The 15,952-nt window shown below is 39.9% G+C and overlaps 1 protein-coding gene across 5 annotated transcripts in view; it reads left to right on the forward strand.

Annotated features, from left to right (window-relative positions):
- The window catches only part of ctbp2l (C-terminal binding protein 2, like), a 152,819-nt gene that overhangs the window by 128,482 nt on the left and 8,385 nt on the right, over positions 1 to 15,952 (forward strand). For all 5 annotated transcript variants that reach the window (XM_047377332.1, XM_047377330.1, XM_047377328.1 and 2 more), the window contains 4 exons: positions 3,108 to 3,252; positions 5,777 to 5,983; positions 11,953 to 12,167; positions 14,248 to 14,378. In XM_047377332.1, coding sequence (XP_047233288.1) covers positions 3,108 to 3,252; positions 5,777 to 5,983; positions 11,953 to 12,167; positions 14,248 to 14,378 — 698 coding nt within the window. The remainder of the gene's footprint in view (positions 1 to 3,107; positions 3,253 to 5,776; positions 5,984 to 11,952; positions 12,168 to 14,247; positions 14,379 to 15,952) is intronic.

The following is a 15,952-nucleotide window of genomic DNA, read 5'->3' on the forward strand; positions in this document are numbered from 1 at the left end:
TCATGCATCTTTTAATGTTTTTGTTGTTGTCATCTGCTGGCAAACCTTGTATATTTAGCTGTTTTTGCTACCATTCACAAATGTACCATGGTGAACTACATGGTTATAAATTGTTTGGCTTATAGGTATGAAATTGAGAGAAGATGAGATGAAGATGATCTCTAAACAGGATGCCCCATGGACTCCTTCCTGTGGAGGTTTTCTGGGCACGTCCTTCTGGGAAGAGACTCCGGGGAAGACCCAGAACACACTGGAGGGACTAAACAGTGCCTTGCGAAAGTACTCGCCCCTCTTGAACTTTTCAACCTCTTGCCACATTTCAGGCTTCAAACATAAAGATATAAAATTCAAATTTTTTGTGAAGAATCAACAACAAGTGGGACACAATCGTGAAGTGGAATGAAATTTATTGGATGTGTCAAACTTTTTTAACAAATAAAAAACTGAAAAGTGGGGCGTGCAATATTATTTGGCCCCCTTGCGTTAATACTTTGTAGTGCCATCCTCTGCTGCAATTACAGCTGCAGGTCGCTTGGGGTTTGTCTCTATCAGTTTTGCACATCGAGAGACTGAAATTCTTGCCCATTCTTCCTTGCAAAACAACTCGAGCTCAGTGAGGTTGGATGGAGAGCGTTCGTGAACAGCAGTCTTCAGCTCTTTGCACAGATTCTCGATTGGATTCAGGTCTGGACTTTGACTTGGCCATTCCAACACCTGGATACGTTTATTTGTGAACCACTCCATTGTAGATTTGGCTTCATGTTTTGGATCATTGTCTTGTTGGAAGATAAATCTCCGTCCCAGTCTCAGGTCTCTTGCAGACTCCAACAGGTTGTCTTCCAGAATGGTCCTGTATTTGGCCCCATCCATCTTCCCATCAATTTTGACCATCTTCCCTGTCCCTGCTGACGAAAAGCAGGCCCAAACCATGATGCTGCCACCACCATGTTTGACAGTGGGGATGGTGTGTTCAGGGTGATGATCTGTGTTGCTTTTACACCAAACATATCATTTTGCATTGTGGCCAAACAGTTCGATTTTGGTTTCATCTGACCAGAGCACCTTCTTCCACATGTTTGGTGTGTCTCCCAGGTGGCTTGTGGCAAACTTTAAACAAGACTTTTTATGGATATCTTTGAGAAATGGCTTTCTTCTTGCCACTCTTCCATAAAGGCCAGATTTGTGCAGTGTACGACTGATTGTTCTCCTATGGACAGACTCTCCCACCTCAGCTGTAGATCTCTGCAGTTCATCCAGAGTGATCATGGGCCTCTTGGCCGCATCTCTGATCAGTCTTCTCCTTGTTTGAGATGAAAGTTTAGAGGGACGCCCGGGTCTTGGTAGATTTGCAGTGGTCTGATACTCCTTCCATTTCAATATGATTGCTTGCACAGTGCTCCGTGGGATGTTTAAAGCTTGGGAAATCTTTTTGTATCCAAATCCGGCTTTAAACGTCTCCACAACAGTATCTCAGACCTGCCTGGTGTGTTCCTTGGTCTTCATGATGCTCTCTGCGCTTTGAACAGAACCCTGAGACTATCACAGAGCAGGTGCATTTATACGGAGACTTGATTACACACAGGTGGATTCTATTTATCATCATCAGTCATTTGGGACAACATTGGATCATTCAGAGATCCTCACTGAACTTCTGGAGTGAGTTTGCAGCACTGAAAGTAAAGGGGCTGAATAATATTGCACGCCCCACTTTTCTGATTTTTATTTGTTAAAAAAGTTTGACATATCCAATAAATTTCATTTCACTTCACGATTGTGTCCCACTTGTTGTTGATTCTTCACAAAAAATTTGAATTTTATATCTTTATGTTTGAAGCCTGAAACATGGCAAGAAGTTGAAAAGTTCAAGGGGGCTGAGTACTTTCTCAAGGCACTGTATATCCTGTCTGGCCTGGGAACGCCATCCCCCAGAAAGAGCTGCAGGATATTGCTGGGAAGAGGGATGTCTGGGGTTTCCTCCTAGACCTGTTGCCTCCGCAACCTGATCTCAGATAAGCAGAAGACAATGGATGGATGGATGAATCTAGCTTTTAATGGAGCTTTTGGACCAATGGCTTCTTCCTTGCTGAGTGGCCCTTTAGCCCATAATGGCTCAGGACACATTTCACTGTGGATAATATTCTCTTACAGTTTCAACAGTACCTTCACTAGGTGTTTTGCTTCTGTTCTGGGGCTAATTTATACATTTTGCAGCAAACCATGTTCATCTTTTGGACACAGAAGCCGTCTTCTTTTAAATAGAAATGCTTTAAATGTATTCACAGAAAGACTGGTCAGAGAGTTTATTCGAGAGGAGTTGGAATGCTGTGAAACACTGAAATTGATGTTTGAAAATGATCAAAATGAGCATACAGTTTGTAAAATGTTATCTTCTTAACTTAGCATTTCACACTGCTGTTGGGAATGTATAGTAACAATCGGCCTTGACTTCACTATAAAGACATATAAACACCCTCAAGGTCTGAGTGGAGGTCTGGTGATCACACAGCAGTAAACTCTCTCTGCAACATGTTTTTCTGCTGTTTGTGCATCATTCTGACCTTTCTCAACATCCTGGGCAGACAGATGCTCTACTCTTACAAGCCTTTCCAGAGTTCTACCTAATCTTTTTGTCCATGCACGCCTTCCTGCCCTCCCACGCACACACACACACACACACACACACACAAACAAAAGCACAATGCCACCTCCTCTTCTCTGCCCAGTCTTCATGTGCTCTAACAGCACACAGCGTTCTTTCTTACTCAGTCCGGCTTTCTACAGCCTTGTTCATTTTGGCTCGTGCTCACCCAAAGCAGAGTCCCTTGTCAGTGGGAAGCTGAATAGAGCAGAGGCCTCCTGATGTTTCATTGGAAGACCACCAGCTACACAACTCTGTTGGCTGTAACTACACATATGCAATGCAGCAATATTGTGATCCTGTTTGGAAAAAAAATCTTTTGGCTTAACAAGTATGAATAATGACAAAAAAATGCAGCTCCTTGTTTCAAAAGCAGATTTATAAATACACAGCCGGTGATAAGAATGAACGGAAAACGGTTGAAACATTTGGTTTTTACCCATTAGACTCTGTCTTGATGTGTCTGCAGGTGCTAAATGAGGCAGTGGGAGCCATGATGTACCACACCATCACCTTGACCAGAGAGGACCTGGAGAAGTTCAAAGCCCTACGTATCATCATCCGCATTGGCAGTGGATACGACAACATTGACATAAAGGCAGCAGGAGAACTAGGTATTAAATGGTTACGTTTGGAGTTTAAAGATTCATTCTGAACCATCATGGTGTGAATGTCACATACAGGTACATGGAGTCAAATGTACGTATATATTATGTATCCTTGATCAGACAGCATTTTGTCACCTATTAATTTACAAAGCCTAGTAGTTTTAAGTTATTAAATGCATCTCCAGGTTTTTAACAAGTGCCACTTGGTTGTCGGTTTAACACCACCTTTTATCTTGCTGGAAATTAAGGCTGAAACCTTTTTTGTAGATGCTGTTTTTTTAAAAGTTGGAAGAATTTTATTCAGGTTTGAACCTAATTGGGTGTTTTGCAAGGGTGGTTTATTTTTGTGTTTCTGTAGAGGTTATTTTCTTTTATAAGATGGGAAAAGAAACTTTGCATTTGACATCTCTGTTTTGAAGTTTTTCTTAGCCAGCTTAAAATTTGATTTGTTGGACAATACTCATTAGATTGAGCAATACTCAGATCAGTGGGAAGAATTGTTAACGTTCATGATAAAAATCGACCCAAACGATGGATGTCTTTTGGAGCCATATCTAAACACCTGCAGATTCCTAAATTAACAGTCCTAGCAAGTACAAATTATTTGGATGTGTCACCACTTTGCAAAGATCTGGAAAATAACCCAAAATATTCCGATCACATGAAAGGAGTTTATTTAAGAAGTTCAGGAACAACCCAGGAACCATCAAGGCTCAAGCGTGCCATCAATTAGAAAATGTGTCACTGTGTTCTCATTATTTACTGAGGTTTTATGTCGTCATAGACACTATAGACTTCTGACCCAGAATCAACACCTTTATTCTCTATTTGATTTCCAACCATCCACATGGAGAGGTGAAGTGTTTTTCTGGAAAAAAAAAAGTTTGATGGTCATTTGAGACAACTGTTAAGCTATTTGGACACAGTGATAAGAAGTTTATTCGGAAGCTTTCAAATCTAGAAACACTGTAGCAACTCTCAAGTATGGTGGTGGCGCCATCATGCTGTGGCGTTGTTTCAGTGGCAGAGACACTGGTTCATTGCACAAAGAAGATGGAATATTGAAGAACAAATACCTCTAGATTCTTTAGCCATGCCTCAGTTTAACACGTAGATGGTTGAAACTGCATGTTCCAGCAGGACAATGATCTCAAACACACTAAAGCTTTTTATGCAAAAGGTAACGCAGGTCTACACTGGGTTTCTGCAATGGAATCCCAAAGCCCTAACGAACCCTGATGAACTCTTGTAGACATTTATATAAAAGCTGGGTCTACACCATGACTAAATATGAGAGGTTTCTAGGAACTGGAGTTGTTGTTTGAGTGTGGGTGGTGGTTTGAAATGTGCATTATTCCAAATGGTTTGTGTTGATTCTATCATAGAGAGTTGTGCCTGCCATCTTCCTCCTTTGATTTTTTATTTGTCTGTCAATGACATGCTTCACTTCAGGCACCAGAGTTTGGATTTATCCAGATAGGATAGCAATATGCTAAAAAACAAATCTCAAAGATAAAATAAGATCTATCTCTGATCATGATTTTCACCTCGTTTACAGTTTCCTCATAAGCATGTTTAGAAAGCTGAAGTTAATAGTAAGATGAACCATGAAGATGACACTGTGAGCCAGACTGCACAAAGAGACTAAAAGTAAAAGGGAGGAAGGAGTTTGGTTTATCCTCTGAACCACCACCCAGCCACCTGTCAGCAGGCTCGGTGGCTCACACGGCTCTTACGGCTGACAAAGCTGCCATTTCCCTGCCAATATGAGATACTGTGTCTAACTGCCACCCACTCGCTGACAGCGCGCTGCCTTTTGCAATGCAGGAGTCAAAAAGCTATCGGGCTCCGAGAAGGCGGCGCAGAAACGACGGCTGTTCTCTGAGAGGAGAAAAAAGATACCATTGATTGAACATTGAACACACTCTGGGTATTTTTTGCTGTCCGCAGACCACCATGCTGTTACTCAGAGATACAGAGTGGGATGAGGGCATTAGTGGAGAGTGAGGGCAGGCAGAAGTGCTTTGAAAGGAATATAAAAAAAAAAAAAGATGCTGTTATGTTGGTGGAAAGGCAAGGTAATACCACAAGGTCAGGGGTTTAAATTGCTTGAAGGAAACTAAATTGAGAACACACTGCTGGAGTATAACTCAACAGAAAGTGTCTAAAACATAAATGTCTGTAGACTGTCCTGATATTTATGGCCATATTTGGCTATGATAGTTCACTTTAAAAAAGAGCAAAATAAATGCTAGATTTTGGGGGTTTTATATTTTGTTAGCATATTTTTTTATGTTTGGTATGGAGCACAAACTAATTTTGAAATATATTCTGGTATTGTGGCTTCTTGTATCATTTTATCTAATTTCTAGTTGAATATTTTCAGAGCGACAGTTCTTTAGGTTGTGTGTTAAGCATACTTTGGGTGAAGATTCTGCCAGGAATTTTACAATACTAATTTTAGATTAGCCAGATTCATTTTGAGCCCCTCTGACCTCTTTCTCTTTTTTTGTGTGTCCTCTTCCTTCAGGGATCGCTGTGTGCAACATTCCCTCTGCAGCCGTGGAGGAGACAGCCGACTCCACTATTTGCCACATACTGAACCTATACAGGCGGAACACATGGCTCTACCAGGCTCTTCGGGAGGGTACGAGGGTCCAGAGCGTGGAGCAGATACGCGAGGTGGCCTCTGGTGCTGCCCGCATTCGTGGCGAAACCCTTGGCCTCATCGGATTTGGTGAATATCTAGTTTATTTGTTCTTGTAACAGGAATAAATCTCTGACCATTTCCTCATTTTCACATCTCATTGCCTTCCACATAGAGTTGCCACAATGATAATTTGGTGTCCAATTTCTTTTTCTTAACTTTTACTCTGCAAACACTGATTTGTGATTTCTCTTTAGGAACTGTTACGTAAGAAGATACTCTGTCTGGCATGATTTGTTATTGATTATGTGTATTAGGAGCAGAGGTGACATGTGTGTTAAAGAGAAGAGCCAATGATTTACTCTTTTAAAACAAAGCCAACATAATTGTAGAATTGTCATTTTAACGTTGCTTTTAGCATCTTTTATTAGCGATTGCCACAGCTAGCATTACTAAAATAGAGGTTGTCTTGTTTATTCCACAGAGTATGTAGACCCTTAACTGTGAAGTTTTCAAGAAAGGCTACCAAGCTCAAAAAGAATAAAACAGAGCAACTAAGTCTTGCTCTCTCTTGCTCTCTTGCAGCCTGAATGAACTGCAGACATTTCTTAAATTGTTCTAAAAAAAAACCATGGTTTTCTTTTAAATAGCTTCCTACTACTCTTCATAGATCTTTTGCCACAAGATCTAACAATATCAAAATCCCAGTCCAATATTTTCATCTGTCTCACACAACACTATTCAGTTAGTATTACCACTTTACTTTGGCTGGCAAAGTAATTGTAAGTTATGATTTTAAGCAATGGAAGTGAAAGTGAATGCTTTAATCTAATGCTAAATCTATTTCTGAGGCTTTTATTTTGAAGTACAGTAATAGAAGAAGTAGTTATTAAGTAGATGCTGGGTTCACTGTCAAAAGACACCATTTCTAATCCGTTAATCTAACATACTGAAGATACTGAAGAGAGAGTGGCAAAAGGTAGCAGCATCAGCAGGTAGGCAGTAAGCATTGCATGAGATGCGGAGTGCAACAGACCGCCTAAATTGTTTGGCTTTACTTGACATATTTTGCAGAGTGTGTGACAGATCACGGATGAAGCAGCAGCACAGCATCGACATCCATTTATTTGTGAAAACAAAAAATGTGGATTTATTGTTACAACCGTCGTACTTAAATCTATGTTTCCACTGACTCACTCCCAACACCTCACTCACACTGAAAATAGCACATTTTTAGTATTTTTCACTCCTTGACAACTTCCATGCAGAAAACCGTTGTTGTACCTGAAATCTGGCAGTGATTGATTACAAGAAGCTCAATGATGAATGCCATTCATCAGCCAGTGCATCCCTACTTCCATGTTGTGTTTACAGATTCTGTTGCCTGTCAGAGGGCCTTCTATTTTCCTGCTCTCATAAGGTTTTTTTCCTGCTCTGCTTGTCCCCCAGATTAACTCAAGGTTGTCTGTTTCGTCTCCCTCTGGGCCGACTCCCTCAATCTGCATTCACATCCCACCATTCTAATGCTCCACCATTATATCTTTATTATTTTCTCTCCTCTTCTGTTTTTTGACTCTTTGTCTCTGTTATTGCTCTCCTCTGACATCTCGCCCAGCCATAATCAGCCCTCATGGCGTACTCCATTCTGCCTCAGTTTGTGTAAATGTGTATTTTTCACTCTCTGCAACTGTTTCTCTGCTGATTGTGAGTGTTTTTTTCTGATCCATTGTCTCCTACCTCAACATCAGCGGGCACTCAAATGCTTGGTGTTGTCACAAGCATTTCCAGAGTGCCACCTTATCTCTGTGTCCACACACAAACACACACTACCTACAGGTCTCGGACAGCTGCACAGACTAACTGTTCCTGAGCACCATGCCCTGGCAGAGAAAACTGTCTCCCTAATTCTCTCGTTTCTACCCAATCCTCCCACGTCCAGCCTCATCCCCAACTCCTTCTGGCTCAAGCAGTTTACCAAACAGTGTCCAGTGTTAGTGGAAAAACGAAGGCCTTCTAGAGTTTGTTTGCAAGACTCAGCCTGTGCAGCCAGCTGCAGAAACAAAGGCTGTTCAGGTGTATAACCTGAATTAGTTCAGGTTATACTGCTTTGTTATTTTTTTTATTTATTAAAATAGCAGTGGTTTACTTGTTTTGATCTGCTCTGCTGAAAGAAGTTCATTCGACAAGAGCCAACTACACTCACTGGCCACTTTATTAGGTACACCTTGCAAGTACCAGGTTGGACCCTCTTTTGCCTTCAGAACTGCCTTAATCCTTCGTGGCATAGATTCAACAAGGTACTGAAAACATTCCTCAGAGTGTTTGGTCCATATTGACATGATAGCATCACACAGATGCTGCAGATTTGTCGGCTGCACATCCATGATGCGAATCTCCCGTTCCACCACCTCCCAAAGCTGCTCTATTGGATTGAGATCTGGTGACAGTGGAGACCATTTGAGTCCAGTGAACTCATTGTCATGTTCAAGAAACCAGTCTGAGATGATTCGTGCTTTTTGACATGGCGCGTTATCCTGCTGGAAGTAACCATCAGAAGATGGGTACACTGTGGTCATGAAGGGATAGACATGGTCAGCAACAATACTCAGCTAGGCTGTGGCGTTGACACGATGCTCAATTGGTACTAAGGGGCCCAAAGTGTACCAAGAAAATATCCCCCAGACCATCACACCACCATCACCAGCCTGAACCATTGATACAAGGCAGGATGGATCCATGCTTTCATGTTGTTGACGCCAAATTCTGACCCTACCATCCGAATGTTGCAGCAGAAATCAAGACTCATCAGACGAGGCAACATTTTTCTAAATTCTTTTGGCCAATTTTGGTGAGCCTGTGCAAATTGTAGCCTCAGTTTCCTGTTCTTAGCTGACAGGAGTGGCACCCGGTGTGGTCTTCTGCTGCTGTAGCCCATCTGCCTGAAGGTTTGACGTGTTGTGTGTTCAGAGATGCTCTTCTGCATGCCTTGGTTGTAACGAGTGGTTATTTGAGTTACTGTTGCCTTTCTATCATCTTGAACCAGTCTGGCCATTCTCCTCTGACCTCTGGCATCAACAAGCCATTTGCGCCCACAGAACTGCCGCTCACTGGATATTTTCTCCTTTTCGGACCATTCTCTGTACACCCTAGAGATGGTAGTGCGTGAAAATCCCAGTAGATCAGCAGTTTCTGAAAGACTCAGACCAGCCCATCTGGCACCAACAACCATGCCACGTTCAAAGTCACTTAAATCCCCTTTTTTCCCCATTCTGATGCTTGGTTTGAACTGCAGCAGATTGTCTTGACCATGTCTACATGCCTAAATGCATTGAGTTGCTGCCATGTGATTGGCTGATTAGAAATTTGCGTTAACGAGCAGTTGAACAGATGTACCTAATAAAGTGGCCGGTGAGTGTATAGTGCAATCAATATTTCTGCATCAACAAGCCATTAAATGCATGTTTAAAAGTTTTAAAATATTAAATTAAATAGATCTCTGCAGGCCTTGATTAACTCTAAAGCTTCTTCAGATTTTATTCATTAATACTGGAGGTAAAGCTGCAAAGGCATTAAATACATCCAATTCATCCTTGTTTTAATTTTCCCTCATATCTAGCTCACTTAAAAACAACTGAAGATTGCAACAAATCTGGAATGAATGGATTGTTTAAGTGTTTGTCCATCTGTCCATTTATCCATTCATCACGTGTGAAGGAGCCCTGATTCCTCGACTCTGCGGAGTTCAAATCTGCTCAGGAAATATCAGAGTATTAAGTAGCTAAGGAAGAAACCAACCATTACTAAAAGTAAACTAATGAATCATGTTAGAGACTCTTAGGCATCCGTCATTTTAGAGTCTATTTAGAAAATGCCAGAATAATTAGCTGTTAAAAAAATAGCTGCAACTATACCACCTTAACTGTTTAAAAGCGAGCTGGATCTTTCTGTTTGGCTAAATCCTCTCTTCTGTAGATGAACACAATGCTCCATCACAGAGGGAGAAGTCCCAGAGAGCATAAAGGACATTGTCAATACTTTTCACAGCCAACACGAGACAGCTCTCCTTCACTCTGCAGCCGCCGAGCAGAACGCTCCCTTCAGCCAACTCGAGTGGAGACTCACGTCCTACACAACACATGGCTGCGAGAGACGGAGGAGAGGCTTAATATGTGCAGCAGAGTCCTACACTGAATCACTGTCTGTTACCTCACTCTGTGAGATGATTTCTGTGTCACGACTCTTTCCCTAATTCCTCAATGGTTTTAATCTCTGCAAGACATGGAAAAGATACAAATTTTAGTCATGGGCCAATTTGAGACTCTTAAAGTAACACGGTCTCACAGTATTTGTGCAAAACATTTAAGCAAAAATGTAAAACATGATCTAAAAGGGAAAAGAAACAATTATTCCTACTATTGCACAAACACGTTGATTATTGTATTTTATTTTTATTGTATAATATTTTGTATAATATTATCTATAGCATTTATTTATTATTTTGATTTTCATATGAAAATCTACAATAATATTTTTAGTAGTTTTAATGCTTATTAAACCATTTTGCTTGTATTGAATGGACAATTGGCTGAACACAATTTTTATAAATATTTATTTGATAATAAACTGTAAATATAAGTTTTATTGTTTTTATATTTCCAACATAAACTCTGTGCGCGTTTCCTTAGGTCTATATTTTTTCCATTTTTTATTTTTTTATTTTGAACTTCAACATACATTACGAATAATAATGAAATTTCTGTTTGTTTTTTTTACATCTTTAATGCCTGTTTAAGTGTAATAGGTCCGTTTAAAAAGAAAATGCCAGAAATATAGATTTTTTTGTCAAGGTTTTATTCTCATCCCATATGTGGACATTGGTAGATATACAGCAAATAATGATAACTGGGGCCGAGCGCTCTAACTGAACTTGATAACATGCCTTTCCAAACATTTCCAGAACAATATAAGCAGAATTGACCTGAAACTACCCAAATTACAAATAAACACACTTCTGACTCTTCAAAATAAAAGCACTTCCATATACCTTCAAATTTGAATGTACTTATTCCTCCCTACATAGTGCCTCAGATTTTATTTTGTTATTCATGATGTACCTTGGAACATGTTTACTACTTAAAGTTAACAGAAAAGGTTTTAAATGTAGATTTAGAACATAATTTCCATGCAAATCATCCAACTCAGAGTTAAAAGAGAAGCTTCTAAACCCTAAATAAAGCATTATTCACACTGCCTGTGTCATTCATTTATAACTTCAACATTACAGGCATTAACCCATTTCTTTCATTTCTTTTTAAACAAAAATGCTTATTTATACTTCTAATTAGAAAAATATATAATCTTATTTGTTTCTAAAATAATTTACTGCAGCTTTTATTCACAACAGCTTTTTGGCGTGTTGAATTAAAATGTCTGAAAACGGTTAAATGGGATAAACGAATATATTATTTAAACTGTCACCATCAGACTACATAGCATGCATCCGAGTCCTGGCGTTAAAAGAAGGGCATCCATGCTGTTTGCAAAGAATTGAATGATGAAAGTTAACTGTTAATAAGATGGAGAACTGCATCTTAGGTAGCAAATAAACAAATACAATGTGTGCAAAATCACAAATACACACAAAAATGTTTATGATGATCAACGCATTTTGTGAATCCCTCTTTTAGATATTGGCATCAAGGAAGTAGCTATATACTGTTCCTTGCAAAAGTATTCATACATATTTTGTCACCGTACCATCACAAAGTTGAATATATTTCTGTGGACACAGAGTAGTATCTGATTGCACAGTGAAGTTGCCATGGCTGTTCAAAATTTTGGATGTTTTATAACCTAATCCCGCTTTAAACCTCTCCGTAGCTTAACCCTGACCTGTCTGTTATGTTCTTTGGTTTTCATTATGCTGTTTGTTCAGTAATGTTCTCCAACAAACCTCAGAGGCCTTCACAGAACAGCTGGATGTTTACTGAGTTGAATTACATACCTATGGATTTTGCCCTTGGTGCTTATGTGCCTAAACAAATGATTTGTGTCCCCAGGTCGTTCGGGTCAGGCGGTGGCGGTACGAGCCAAGGTCTTCGGCTTCAACGTCATCTTCTACGACCCATACCTGCAGGACGGACTGGAGCGCTCGTTGGGCGTGCAGCGCGTCTACACCCTGCAGGACCTGCTCTACCAGAGCGACTGTGTCTCCCTTCACTGCAACCTGAACGAGCATAACCACCACCTCATCAACGACTTCACCATCAAACAGGTAAAACGAGCTAACAGGTAAACTTAAACGTACCTGATGCAGCAGTGAAATGCTACAAACTATAGTGACATAGGTGAATAATTCTGTCTCATAAACTATCAAAAATTAGTCGGAAGGATAAAATAATTAAGTATTCTCAGATTAAGAGTAATTAAGACCAATCAAAGATAATTATATTTCAGTTCGTATTATAAGACAAACCAACAAGACCTGGTAATTACTGTAATCAAGAATTAATTTCATTAATCAATCTGTTGTCTATTTACTTATGATTTAATTAGGGTAAAGATCTACACAAACAAAGATAGCAACAACGACACTACAGCTAATGCTACTCTACAAACTACTAAGGGAACGGTTGAGCTTGTCTTTTGGTAATAATATCCTCTTGTTTTCGTAATGAAGGTCTCACTCTTTAACCGTACATTCATCAACCAGTGAAGAAACTTCAGCTAAAACTGGCCTTTTATTTTGAAAATCGATCCTGTCGTTTTTCAAGCCAAGAAATACTTTTTCTGCAACTTTGTTGTCTGTACAGGTCTCCTCTCAGGGTCTGCATATGTTGGACTCTCTTACCATCTGGGAATTGTCTCACATTTCCTAAAAAGCATCTTGATGATACCCAAGACTTTTGTGAAAATATTCTGAGTACTGATGAGACTAAAGTGGAACTTTTTGGAAGGTTTGGGTCCTGTTACATCTGGTGTAAATCCAACAGAACATTTCAGAAAAAGATGATCACGCTGACAGTCAAACATGGTGGTGATAGCGTGATGGTGCGAGGCTGCTTTGCTTCTTCGGGACTTGGAAAGTTTGCTGTAGCTGATGTAGCCATGAATGCTGCTCTTTACCAGTAAATCCCGAAGAATGTCCGGCCATGAGTTTTTGACCTTAAGTTAAGGTGCGGTCAGATTATGCAGCAGATTATCCAAAGCACACCAACAAAAAACCAAATGAAGGTTTTTGAAGGCCTAGTCAATGTCCAGACTTGATTCCACTTGGGTTGCTGTGGTGTGACCTTAAACAGACCATTCATGATTCTGATTACTAGATCTGAAAGGTCTCACAAAGATTTGCAAGATAGGAGGTGAATCTGAGGTGATCAGTGCACTATTCTGACCTAAACCTAATGCAGTGATTTCTCAAAGTGATTTCGCATTGGACAGCTGTATTATCAGTGTGAGCCTGAAGGATGTCCTGAAGAGCTTTGGTAGAAAGCAACGAGTAAGAGGGGTTAAAATAAAAAAGAAGAAAGCCCTTTCCAGCTCTTTATCTTAAGCTCCACCAAAGCTGGAGACAAATTCATTCCTTTGCTCTGTCAAATGCAATTAACACCAGCCCACGGCTACAGCAAATATATTGACTGGCTGCGCAGCAGGAGGGGGGGTGGGGGAGCAGAGCTGCTCTCTGACTCTTTGACTGAGGCGGCGACACCTGCAGGAAAGCTGAGGAACTGCACAGGCACTCTTTGCAGCATTCAGTCTCCTCTTTGAGATGTTCTGAGTGTATGAGGAGATAAGTAGGAGTGGGAGTAACAGCCTAACCCATTTAGCGGCATCTTTCTACATAGTGCATGATTCTCAGTTGCTTCTTTAAGTGCTGCAATGAAGCAACACTTTTTCTCACTAATGCCCCTACAAATGTTGGCAGTTCTTAGCTGCGAAAATGGAAGTGTGAGTGTTTGTGTGTTAAAACAAGCAGAGGCTAATAATAAAAGACTGCCTGCCAGTGTAAAGGCTTTTCATGCCCTTAGATTCCAGCTTTTGTCAAGATTAGGGGATTATTTTCATCTGAGCATATAGACTTGATTTTTCTCCCCCTCACAGCTTCCTTCATACACATTTTGTCTTTTTTGGTTCCACAAACACCAAAGGTTGGTTGTGCTGTCTCGTCTTTCAGCTCATCCTTCATTTCATCTCTTGGTGTTTTTTTACCTGTTTGTTTTTTTTTTTCAGATTAGGTTTCAGTTGCGACAAAGACGCAGCCCAATAATCCACTCTAGATCAAACAATTAAACAGAGTGGCAGGTTGTGGCTGGCGACGTCTCCGATTTTTATTTTTATTTGTCTGTGGGTCACAGATGCGTCAGGGTGCGTTCCTGGTCAACACCGCGCGGGGAGGCCTGGTGGACGAGAAAGCTCTGGCCCAGGCGCTGAAGGAAGGCAGGATACGGGGAGCCGCTCTGGACGTTCATGAAACTGAACCCTTCACGTAAGTCGCACTAACAGAAACGGACAAGGAAAAGGAGGCTTCAACCGGTTGAAAAAGACGCAATGAGTTACAACATCTCACCTTCTTCTAAAAGGGTCCATGAGAGCTTTTGCAGGTAATGGAGGTAAAGAAACGGAGGAATTCAGAGAAAAATTAATTCAGGACACAGGTGGATGGTTGAGTGGGTGTTTCCACTCAGAGACAGCACCTTGCCAAAATTGTTCACACCTTGAAATTTTCTAGATTTTATCAGGCTTCATCAAACTGCAATAGGTTTTATTTAGGGGTATCTGATTAAAGGAGGGCTGAACAAAATGCATGCCAAACTTTTTAGATTTTTGTTTGTAAAAATAATTTAAAAACCATTTTCTTTCCATTTTAAATTCATGCTTCACTAGTGTTGGTTAGGGGTTCTCAAACTTCATGCTAGAAGTACAAAACTTATTTCAAGACAAGTGCCAGAACAACAATTGATGCGTAAATCCTTTTTAGGAAATTTTCCTCCAGGCTGACAAACAAAAGAAGTGACATCTTATCTTTGTGACCCTAAGCTGATCTGATGTTTGACAGTAAAACATAAGGAGGACTCTAACTACTAAGAAAATTTTATTTAAACTTGATTAACTTCATTACTTGTAATTACTCAAATTTAAAGTGTTTTTGCAAAGCTCTTTTACATGATCGACAGGTAGATCTTAAAGTACCTTTCTAATAATGAAAGATGTACACATTTGATATGAAAGAAACTAAACAATCCTTTTTGTAAAGTCAAAACTATTTAAGATTCACATTAGATCATTATCACATGGACTATAATAGCGTTCTGTCTAACGTAATAGCCAATAAAAATGTTAAGGATGGTTCTTTTTAACCAGTGGCTGATAAAGGTAGCTTTATCAATTATTTCCATCTGACTTGACACAAACCACTACACAAAGCCTTCAATAAACATGTATCTCACTCTTCTGAAGATCTTTGTAAAAATGGCTTACCTTAGGCTAACATCAGCTTACTTCCTCTCTGTTTTGATGAGACTTGTTGATAAGTTATCTCATTTTACGTTCTCTTTATGGTTCCAGTTAAATATGTATAGACAAAACCTTACAGAGTTGTTCTCCTGCCTCATAAACTAAGTTGACCAGTGTCATAGCAGCATGCTACACTGTGCTTGGTTTTCTCACTCGGTTGTTGGCTTGGACTGGTCCCTGGATTGACTTGCCCTTGTGTCCAGATCCCCTTTATTCTGATACCCTTAAAATCTACTGTTGCTGTAATCTACATTTAAATCTGTGGTTGTAACATGACAAAATGTAAAAAAAGATTGGTGGATATAAATATATATTTTTTAATACTCATATTGTTTTTATTTTTTGTATCTTTCAAGGAATATTTTCAGTAATAACCTTTTTGGAATTTTTTTCAATTCATGAAATGCATCAAAATTGACAACCTTTCAGTTTTTCTGTCTGTAAATACATCAGCAGGAAATTTATCACATTTTGTGGAAGGAAAACAGTACATGTTTTGCATGCAGTTGTATTAAACTCCCCTAACTCAGAATTTTGTAGAGCAAC

The sequence above is a fragment of the Girardinichthys multiradiatus genome, chromosome 10 (assembly GCF_021462225.1).
Source record: "Girardinichthys multiradiatus isolate DD_20200921_A chromosome 10, DD_fGirMul_XY1, whole genome shotgun sequence".
NCBI lineage: Eukaryota > Metazoa > Chordata > Actinopteri > Cyprinodontiformes > Goodeidae > Girardinichthys > Girardinichthys multiradiatus.